Source organism: Pecten maximus, chromosome 17 (genome assembly GCF_902652985.1).
Source record: "Pecten maximus chromosome 17, xPecMax1.1, whole genome shotgun sequence".
Taxonomy (NCBI): domain Eukaryota; kingdom Metazoa; phylum Mollusca; class Bivalvia; order Pectinida; family Pectinidae; genus Pecten; species Pecten maximus.
The window spans coordinates 14,451,108-14,462,675 of record NC_047031.1 but is presented as its reverse complement, the minus strand read 5'-3'; the positions used below and the strand labels follow the sequence as shown (position 1 = coordinate 14,462,675).

General features: G+C 41.8%; 1 protein-coding gene across 1 annotated transcript; it reads right to left on the bottom strand.

Moving 5' to 3' along the window:
* Positions 1 to 5,044: 5,044 nt before the first annotated feature.
* Positions 5,045 to 10,834, bottom strand: LOC117315133. Its single transcript, XM_033869276.1, has one exon. It carries the CDS (start codon positions 10,832 to 10,834, stop codon positions 5,045 to 5,047), a length of 5,790 nt encoding a protein of 1,929 aa, XP_033725167.1.
* Between the last annotated feature and the right edge of the window lie 734 nt (positions 10,835 to 11,568).

The following is an 11,568-nucleotide window of genomic DNA, read 5'->3' as shown; positions in this document are numbered from 1 at the left end:
TCTTTCAACATGTCTCCGGCAATCAAACATTCCAGCATGGCCACAAGAAAAGTCCGAGTTGCAGATTGAACAGTGAACAAATGCGTCTCCTTTTTTGGAAGGACCAAGGCATTTATAAGCCACATGGTATTCAGGGATATAGGTCTGTAAATGTCGCTGTTTAAGTTCATTTGACACGTTCAAATTCTCATCGGTTGCTTTCCTTTTCGGCATTTTCTCCTCTTGAGAATTGTTGATGTGCGGCCATTACGTGACCGAGTTTACCTTGTGCTTTACCATCGGAACGCCTCTAACAGTAACGTTGTTACAGTTCAGTGTAGCGCACCTTGTATCATAGAAGAATCTAGAGAATGCCGCATGCTTTTAATCAACAAAACGCTTTACAATAACGTTCTGTGCTGGTATTACGTAAGCCGTTACAAGACTATGATTTTGGGTGCGTTCGATAGAACACTGAATACACGGAACAGTATACGTAATAGTAAAAAATCAACAAGCAATTCTTTATTTAGCGTATTTTTTTCAAACAAAGCGTAGATGCGTAATTAGCCATCATTTAGCGTAAAAAATACGCCAAAAGCGTACAAGTAAACAGGTCTGTAGATGTAACTGTGAAACCGGTAGTACACCCACCGCGTCGAGTTCCAGTTGCGTTACGCGACAAGTTAAGCAAAGAACTTGTTAGAATGGAAAGTACTGGTGTTATAGAAAAAGTAGATGAACCATCAGACTGGGTTAATTCAATGGTACTGGTTGAAAAACCCAATGGCAAGCTAAGAATTTGTTTGGACCCAAAGGATTTAAATGGTGCTATAAAGCGAGAACATTTCCCACTACCAACCTCAGATGAAGTGAGTAGCAAACTGAGTGGAGCTAAGTTCTTTAGTAAGTTAGATGCCAGCAGTGGTTTTTGGCAGATACCGTTGGACGAGGAAAGTTCAAGATTATGTACATTTAGGGGCGATAAAGGTTTAAGCGCCTTCCTTTTGGCATATGAAGTGCACCCGAAGTGTTTCACAAAACGGTACGGAAAATCTTGGACGGTCTCGACGGAGTACCCTCAATTATTGACGATATATTGATATGGGGATCAACAAAGGAAGAACATGACAGACGTCTAAGAGAAACGTTTGATCGTTGGTTTGGTTGGTTTATTTTGTTTAACGTCCTATTAACAGCTAAGGTCATTTAACGTTTGATCGTATACGCCAAAGTGGGTTGAAATTGAACAGACAAATGTCAGATCCAGCTGACCGAGGTCACATATTTTGGACACACATACTCAGCTGAAGGTCGATCACCAGATAAAAGTAAAGTAGAGGCGGTTGTCAGCATGCCAGTGCCAGAAAACAGAAAGGACTTGGAGAGATTCTAAGGAATGGTGACATATATCGCGAAGTTTGTGCCTGGGTACAGTACAGAGTCTGGTCCATTACACGAACTACTGAGGAAAGATGTTCTGTGGGAATGGACTTCACATCAACAACAGGCGTTTGAAAAACTGAAAGATATGGTGACAAGTGCGCCAGTCTTGAAATACTACAACCCTAAGAAACCTGTCAAATTATCAGTCGATGCTTCACAGAGTGGTCTAGGGGCAGTCCTGTTGCAGGAAGAAGAACCAGTAGAATATGCATCTCGGTCACTGACTGATGGAGAAAAAGGATATGCTCAGATCGAGAAAGAACTGTTGGCAATTGTCTATGGTTGTGAGCGGTTCCAACAATACGTGTATGGACAGAAAGTCGCAGTAGAAACAGACCATAAACCGCTACAAAGTATTATGAAGAAACCACTGTTTGCAGCACCAGCTAGACTGCAGCGTCTGATGTTGAGATTACAAAAATATACGCTGAGTGTGACCTACCGTCCAGGATCTACAATGTACATAGCAGATCAATTATCACGCGCATACCTGAAAACGAGTAAGAGTAGTGACTGTATCACTGAGGAGCTTGAAGCTCAGGTACACATGGTACTTAATAGTTTACCAGTCTCAGCGGAGAAGTTGTCGGAAATAAAACTGGCTACAAAGGAAGACAGTGAGATGAGGACTATAATGGAAATGGTCAAAGATGGCTGGCCAGAGGAGAGGTCAGCTCTTCCCTTGAACATTAGAACATATTGGCCATATCGTGACGAAATCATTGTAAGTGATGGAGTGTTATTCAAGGGAGGAAAGTTGATCATTCCAAATCCAATGCGCAAGCAGATGGTGCAACGTGTTCATTCAAGTCACATGGGAATTGAAAAAAGTCGAGCACGCGCACGCGATATACTGTTTTGGCCAGGGATGTCGTCGGATATCGAGGAACATGTTTCGAGTTGCCCTACGTGTAATCAATTTCAAAACTCAACTCCACGTGAGCCATTACAGCCACATGACATACCTGAACGACCTTGGCAAAAGATTGGATTAGACTTATTCCAGCATCAGGACAACACGTATCTTCTTGCCATAGACTACTATTCAAAGTTTGTAGAACTGTTCCTACTTAAAAATGACACTCGAAGCCAAACAGTCATTACACATTTGAAGTCTTTATTTGCACGCTAAGGAATTCCTGATGAGGTAATGACAGATAATGGACCTCAATTTTCCAGTGATGTGTTCAAAGTCTTTAGCAAAAAATGGGACTTTAAACACACAACCTCCAGTCCAAGATATCCCAGATCTAATGGGATGGTGGAGAGAGGAGTACAGACAGTAAAGAACCTGTTGAAAAAAGCTCAGCAGGATGGCAGAGATCCTTATCTGGCCTTGTTAGAGTACCGGAGCACACCTGTCAATGAGAAAGGATCACCTGCTCAGTTGTTGATGAGTCGACGGCTTAAGACTCCCATTCCAGTGAGTGCACAGTTACTTAAACCAGAAGTGTTAACCGATGTGCGCGAATGTTTCACAGATCGTCAAAGAAAGCAGAAATTATACTATGATCGTGGTACAAAACTGGCAGAAACTCTTAGTAAAGGACAAAGGGTGCGAGTAAAGAGTGATGACAAAAAGGAATGGCACTCTGCTAAGGTTGTCGAAAAGGACCCAGGATCCTCAAGATCCTATAGAGTTAAACGGAAAGATGGAAGCATCATCCGAAGGAATCGAAGTCATATAATTCAAGTTCGCGAAAAAGTCGTCCAGGAAAATCTTGATAACTTGGAATCTTGTGTGTCCCCTGACAGTGACACAATTGATCTTAAATGTGAGGAAGGTGAAACCAAAGAAAATGTCTTAACCTCTCCTGCAGCTGTTGGTTCAACAAATTCAAACGCGTATGTAACTAGGAGTGGTAGACAGTCCAAAACCCCTTCCAGACTGGATGACTATGAAGTGTATTGGTGTTAAGTGACAGTGTTATTCATTATAGTTCATTTGTTTAGTTATTTCCAAAGACTGGGCTAAAGTCAGATAACTTTAACCACATGGTTATTTAATATTATTTCAAATAATTATCATAGTATAAACCATTAAGAACTGATTTAAAAACTTTAAAAGGGAGATGTCACATAATGTTGATAAAGACATTCCGGAATTATCATACCGGAAACGGATCCTATTGCATAATGTATTATGTAAGCTTTGGCATGATCCTGATTAAATCAGTGTTACAAATGGAGCTTGACCTTACTTGACATTATTACAGTTGCAGGGATCGAGTCTGGATGTTCATCAGTTGGGCCCTTTCCACCTACGAAATGCAAACTGCAAATATAGGTATCTTTGGTGACTGTTCTGCCTCGACCTTCTAAGTGCTTCTAGGTGGTCAGGAGAAAGATAACGAAGTCGAATGGGTTAAGTTTACTTGCTTTTAATCTCTTCCCGGTGACATCGTAAAAGCTACAATATAAACAAAGTCACTCTTACAACCTGTACGCTAAGTACAATGTACATGTGTATGTAATTGTAACAAATGTAAGTAGATAAAATAACAAATAACCGGTAACTTATAATGCCTGAAACAATGGCAACTTAAACGCAAGACAACAAACTAAGAATTTAAGGAATATACGCTTAGCTTGAGATGAAATTTGTATTGGAAATATGTTGTCTATTGAAACAAATCATAACCACGTGTTTGGAATGTTGAACAACGTGGTACGGAACTATCGAATACACAAAGTAAATAACTGCATAAAAATGGAATGACAGCTGTCTAGACCGAGATATTTCTTTCATTAAATGTTAACAATAACCAAAAACAATAAAAACTTACATAGGTGGTACTTCTAAGGTAGGCCATTTGCAAGTTTACGTTTCACACAAAGAGATGTAATCTAATATGGCGGCCATGCTGTAATGGCATGGCGAGTGGCGCTCCCTGGCGATCGATCCAAGGGGAGTAACTCTAACTCAAAAATGGTATAAACGCAGTATTGCGATTTTGACTGTGTTAAACAGTACACTCCCTGTCTGATATTTACCATATCACTAAATGTAAACCAAGTTTGACCATATGGCAATAACCAATATAGTTTGGAACATATTTTTGGCATAAACAAACCTACTCTAGACAACAAGTAGAAAATGTAGGATACTACCTTAATACAAAAAATGTATTAAACCAAACAAACAAAATGTTCAAAATAAACTGACACAACATCAAGAGTATAATGACTAGGTGAGTATGCGAGTCAATAAATATGAACTCTTAACAACCTTAGGTATAAAATCTATCTGACTAGAAAATAATACAAGCTCAAATATACATGGAACTTAGGTACATGTTAAGCGTAACAATGCACATAATACTTTCAATAGTAACAGTGGGACTAGAACAATAGCTCTTATCTAATGATAAGTAATTGGCACATACTTTTGGTTTCTAAGTATATCATTGAAAAAACATATATCTTCAATATATACTAACTTAACTAAATAATGAGAGGAAAACGAGAACTATAGTTTCAAACTAACACTACTCAAACTTTTCAAACAATATATTCTCAAACCTAAGAACATCTAACTTTACATTGACTAGAACACATGCAATATAATGTCTTTGATAGAGTATTGTTTTGTATTTGACACAGTTTATTTTCCACATCCTTAGTTCTCAACAAGCATGACCATTTCAGTGACTGGACGAACATAATGGACATCTGACCCATCCTTCCTGGTCCGGACCTCTGCTTTACGAACCTTTCCATCACTATCACTCTGAATGGCATTTACCACGATACCGACAGGCCATTCCATCCTTGGTTGGTTTTTGTCCTTAAGAAGAACTACATCTCCTTCTTTCATGTCTCTAGTCTCTCGATTCCACTTTCTGCGTGTTTGTAGAGTCTGAAGATATCCTTCTCTCCATCGTCTCCAGAACATCTCCGATAAGACCTTGACCCTCTTCCACTGTTCTCTATATAAATCCTTGATGTCAAGGTCAGTGGAATTAAACAACGCTTCAGAAGATGTCTTCTGAGTGAGGAGTGTGGTTGGACTCAATATGACTGGTACTTCAGGATCTGTAGAGATCTGTGCAACTGGCCTCGAATTCATGATCGCACTCACCTCCGCCATCAAGGTCACAAGTACCTCATGGGTAAGGCTTCGGGATGATAGTTCCATGAACATCGCGTCCAAGATTTTCCTCGCCATGCCGATCAATCTCTCCCATACCCCTCCCATATGAGATGAATGGGGGGAGTTGAATTTCCAAACAAGATCTGCGTCCTTTAGGTATCTCTTAATTGGTTCGTCTTCGACATTCACAACCTCAACTGTGTTCATGTCTTTGAACACATTTGCAGCTCCCACAAAGTTTGTGCCTCTGTCGGAACGAAGTTCCTTCACATTCCCCCTGATGGCAATCAGGCGACGCAATGCATTGATGAATGAGCTTGTGCTCATTTCTTCCACAACTTCTATGTGTACAGCTCGTGTTCCGAGACATGTGAATAGAATTGCCCAACGTTTGGAGTTCGCGGAACCACCTCTGGTTTTTCTTGTTATAATGTTCCAGGGTCCAAAGGCATCAACTCCTACATTAGTAAATGGAGGAGCTGGAATTAGTCTGTCTGGCGGTAAGTCCGCCATTTTTTGGAGTTGTACACTTCCTCGCAGTTTTTTGCATGGTACACAATCATGCAGGACTTTCGAAATCAACCGTTTCGCGCCAATGATCCAAAATCCATGACTACGAATGGATCCTTCTGTGAGTATTCGTCCTTGATGTTTAACTTTGTCGTGAAAGTGTCTCACTAGCAGTTTTGCAATAGATGACTTGTTGGACACTATGATTGGGTGGGCTTCCTCCAGTGGGAGACAACTTTGACCTAAGCGACCTCCAACCCGCATGATTCCATCAGAGTCGAGGAACGGCGCGAGCCTAATGATGGTTGATGCAGAAGCTATGGGTTTACTCTCCTTCAAGGACTCTATTTCCATTGGGAATTGATCGCTCTGGTGCATACGGAGAAGGAGATGTTCAGCTGCATTGCGATCCTCACGTCCGTTTGTCTCCAATGAATGCGTGTTCTTGTACCGACTTTTGAATTTTCTGATGTATCCCTTGATGCGTACGATTACGTTCACAAGTCGCCGCCAGTAAGAAAAACCTTGGAGGAGATTGTCAAGGAATTCCTCCTTGATTCCCGTTTTCCTGGTCTCAACCCTGAGTTCCTTGTCATCTTCAGGACATATAAGCGGAAAGTGTTCCGTAGCTGCTAAGTTCTGAGAGTGTTTTCGTAGATTCTCTGGTGTCTGGAGCCACTTATCTAGTTCATTAGATGAAGAAACACCCCTGGTGCCACAATCTGCTGGATTGTCTTTGGTGGAAATGTAGTTCCATTGACTGGGACTCGAATGCCTCAGTATACGTTCTACCCTGTTGCTCACGTAATTGTAGAACCTCCTGGTTTTGTTATTAATGTAGCCCAACACAACTTTGCTGTCTGTGTAGTATTGGACAGTATCAAGGTCAACATCTAAGTTGTCAATGACAATTTGGGCAAGTTCTGTTGCTAATAAGGCCCCGCACAGTTCCAATCGAGGTATGGAATGACCATGGGAGGGGGCTAGTTTAGTCTTCCCCATAACAAATCCAGTGTACTGTATCTCCTCTCGACAGACCTTGAGGTAAGCTACGGCACTGACAGCCTTCTCCGATGCGTCTGAGAAAACATGTAGCTCCGCATTCCCTGCCGTGCTGAGTGACAAAGGTACTATCATGCGTGGGACCTTGAAGTCTTTAAGTGTTCTGACTGTTTCCTTGAAGACTTTCCATTTTTTCTCCAGATCTTGTTCAATCGGTTCATCCCAGTTATAGCCTGTAGTAATTTCCCTCATGAGTATCTTCCCCTGAATAGTGACTGGGGCCACAAACCCAAGTGGGTCATATATGCTATTCAACTCTGACAACATGCTGCGCCTTGTTAGTGGTGTGTTGCTAGTCTTCACTTCAATGTCAAACTTGAACTCATCGGAGGCCATATCCCATTCAAGGCCCAGACTCCTGTGTGTTGGTAATGGGTCTTGCTCCAGTCTTAATGATTTGACCTCTTTACCCAGATCTTCAACCGGGAAGGCGCTAATAACCTTAGGATTGTTTGAGACAATCTTGTGCAGTCTAAGGTTACCTCCCTTCTTAAGAGCCATCTGTGTTTTTTCTATGAGACTTATGACCTCATCTTCTTCTGGTAGCGACGCGAGAGCATCGTCAACATAAAAGTTCCGCTCTACTAAATCTTTTACGGTGGGGTCAACGTCCTGGCTATCCACACTTTTTTTAAGCCCGTAGTTGGCAACAGCGGGGGAGGGACTATTCCCAAACACATGAGCCCGCATGCGATACTCAATAAGTTCAAGGTTAGGATTGTTGTTTCTGTACCAGAAAAATCGGAGGTAGTCACGATGGTCTTCCCTGACCAAAAATGAGTAAAACATTTGCTCTATATCCGCTGCGAAGGCAACTCGGTCCTTTCGGAATCTCAGAAGTATACCTAACAGTTCGTTGGTCAGGTTAGGACCTGAAAGTAGGACCTGATTCAGGGATATGCCGTTGTAAGTTGCTGATGAATCGAACACCCCTCTAATTTGATCTGGTTTTTGAGGATGGTACACACCAAATATGGGCAGGTACCAGACTTCGTCTGAAGGGGTTGGGGCTACCTCAGCCGCACCGGAGCTCAAGACTTTGTCCATGAATGTGACAAAATGTTCTGTCTTGGTAGGATTTCTTTTGAGTGAATTGTCTAGTATCATAGCACGTTTGAAAGCCATTCTACGATTATTGGGCATCCGGTCGCGTGGTAGACGAAATGGTAGAGGTGCGATCCAATTACCATCTCCATTTCTGAACATTTCCTTCTCCATTATACCCACGAACTGTCGATCTTCCACGGAAGTTCCGACCTTGTCATCGTTTTTTGTCCTTTGGAAGAGAAGGTCATTGTTGTTTAACATAATGTCTTCTTTTACCATCAGCTGATTTTTGCATGGTTCAAATATAGTCCCTCGGCCATCCTTAAGTACGCTCGTTTTTCGCGCATGAACTTCGGTCATTGAAGGTTTGTGAATGTTACCGAGGCAGACGTCTCCAATAACAACCCATCCCAACCCTAGTTTCTGAGCGAAGGGGGAGTTCTTTGGACCGGTAATCTGTCTGTAAACTTGATGGACATCTGGAATGTCCCTTCCCAATAAAAGTCCAATGCTACAGTCGGCCCTGTACGGCAATATAGGTACATCCTTCAGGTGGTCCAAATGCTGTATAACTTCTGGTGTAGCGATTTCCGATCGGTCTTCTGGTATGTCTGTACATTCTAAGAGTGCTGGCAACTGCCTTCGGTATGTATTGTTCATAGATTCCACCGTGTAACCAAACGCTTTTCGCCCACTCATCCCGAAACTGCCAGAACAAGATGACAAAGTGTACTTCACCTCCTCCCCAACAACATTCATGGCATCGAGGAGGTCCGGCGACGCTAGGCTGTGATTACTCTGATCATCTAAGATGGCATACACGTTGACCGACTTCTCTGGGTGATTATTAGGGTACACCTTCACCAGAATTATCTTGGCACATGACCTCCCTGTGAAATCTCCACACACCGATGTACACTTAGCGGTAATGCTCTCCCTGTCGTGATGAGTTCCGGGTTGTGCATTCTCGTCAGCAGGTGTGTTTTTGGTGTTCGTGGCTTTCTGTCCTTTCATCTTATCTTTCCTCATTCCGTTGCTGTTTGAGTTAAAGTGCATACAAGTAGGATGATGAGGTGACCCACATTCTTCACACTTGATGTTAGCCTTACATTCTCTCGCTATGTGAGAGTCCTCGCAACATTTAAAGCACATTCTGTTGTCGCGAAGAATATTCTTGCGTTCATCCAGGCTCCTCTGCTTGAACAGTTTGCATTCACTTAGTTTGTGACTAGCATATTTGTGGATGGGGCATCCCTTGTGTTCCTGACTTGAGGATGGAGGTACCTGTAATGTTGTCTTCCTTATTTGAACATTGGGTTTAGGTGGTTTTGTGTCTTGACTCTCGTATTTAAAACTGGGGTCGTTGAGCATCGTTGCCATGTCAGATATAAATGAGACAAAATGGCTGAGTGGTGGGTACGAGACTTTGTGAGTAATCTTATATCTCGTCGCTCTCTCTGTCCATTTTGTCTGTAGGTGTCCCGGCAGCTTAGATACTACTGGGTTTACTCCAGTGGAAGAGTCAAAGTAGGAGAGCAGAGAAGCGTACCTGAGGTCCTCCCTGAGAGACTGGATCTCGGATAAAATATCCAGCAGGTCATACAATCTGCTGTAATCTTTCACGACGATTCTCTGAAAGTCTGTGATTTTGACTTTAAGTGAGTTCTCAATTAGTTCCGGTGCTCCATATCGCTCCTCTAGTCTGGCCCATATTCTTGTTAGTCCTATGTCAGGGTTGTGCGAATTAGACGTCCTCAAACTTAGAACTTGTTTAGAGGAATGAGGTCCTAGCCATTTAATCAGTAGGTCAATTTCCTCAGCTGGTGTCACGCATTGAAGTTCCCTCACAGCACCTTTGAAGGAGTTTTTCCAGGCGGTGAATGAGGCTGGATCATCATCAAACTTTGAAAATCTAGCCATATTCAAGTCCTTTCTGGCTAAATATCTGGTAATAGCCTGTGATTCGGACACTGGTTCTTTCCGATTTATCGCTAACGATACATTTGGTGCAGATTGTAGAAAGGGTCTAGCTTCTGGCGATAATGTAGACTGACCTAATGGTTCTGGCGCTGATGGATTTCCAAACTCTACCCTGGGAGGTAATGGGGGTCTCCTGTATGGTGTCGAAGCTATCGATGTGGCCATGGCAGGTGGTTGGCTTAATACGGAGTTGTGAATAAGTCCATCGGATTGTGTGGCAAAATTATTGTAATGAAAAATTTGTTGTGGAATCTGTTGTCCTGCATGTTGAGGGAAAGGCAGTGGTACAAATGATGTAGGATGCCTGCTGGGTGGTGAGGTTACATATGTATACCCGAAGGGTGGTTGACATTGAGGAGGGACTGGTGGTGCGTTCATCCCGGTTACCTCAATCTCTTCTTCCATCCTTTGGTCCTCGAAAATACTTCTTTCAAGTTCCTCTAATATCTTTGATTTAGCGTCCGAAATGTTTAGTTCTGTTTTGATTTGTAGTTCTTCCTCCTTAATTTTCAATTTTAACCTTTCTGCTTCAATTTCGTGCTGTTCCTTTAAGGCAGCCTTTCGTGTTAGCAGTTCAGCCTTTTTCTGGCTCTCATGAAGTTTGGCAATGGAGATTTGGCTAGTATTTGACTTTCTACTTATTTGAGATCTATTATCATCCTGTATAGAAGTACTGTGCAAGCGACTTGGTCGAACTGTTGAATTATCATGATCCATAAACCACTGTTCTACTGCATGCTTTGTATTGATATAGATGATGTTTTTACTTTGAAACCAATCATTGTCAGTTATTGCATCGTTTTCGTTGTACAGCTGTTGTAGATCATCATGGATTTGTAATATTTCTTCGTAAGTATTTAACCACTGTGAGTATGTTTCCCTTACTTTTTGAACATCATCAGATTCAACTAACAGATTTTCTAAAATTCCACAAAGTTTTTCAATTGTTTTTATACCATCGAGTCTCTTCTTTTGCTTGGTTTGAACTTGATAGAGATGGCCCTTTTCTGTTAACGTTCTCTCTCTTGTTTCGTCGTTTCGTTCCATGTCTGGCGAAGTTGAACTACCGTTGAAGTCTATCTTTTACTGTTCTGCCTCGACCTTCTAAGTGCTTCTAGGTGGTCAGGAGAAAGATAACGAAGTCGAATGGGTTAAGTTTACTTGCTTTTAATCTCTTCCCGGTGACATCGTAAAAGCTACAATATAAACAAAGTCACTCTTACAACCTGTACGCTAAGTACAATGTACATGTGTATGTAATTGTAACAAATGTAAGTAGATAAAATAACAAATAACCGGTAACTTATAATGCCTGAAACAATGGCAACTTAAACGCAAGACAACAAACTAAGAATTTAAGGAATATACGCTTAGCTTGAGATGAAATTTGTATTGGAAATATGTTGTCTATTGAAACAAATCATAACCACGTGTTTGGAATGTTGAACAAC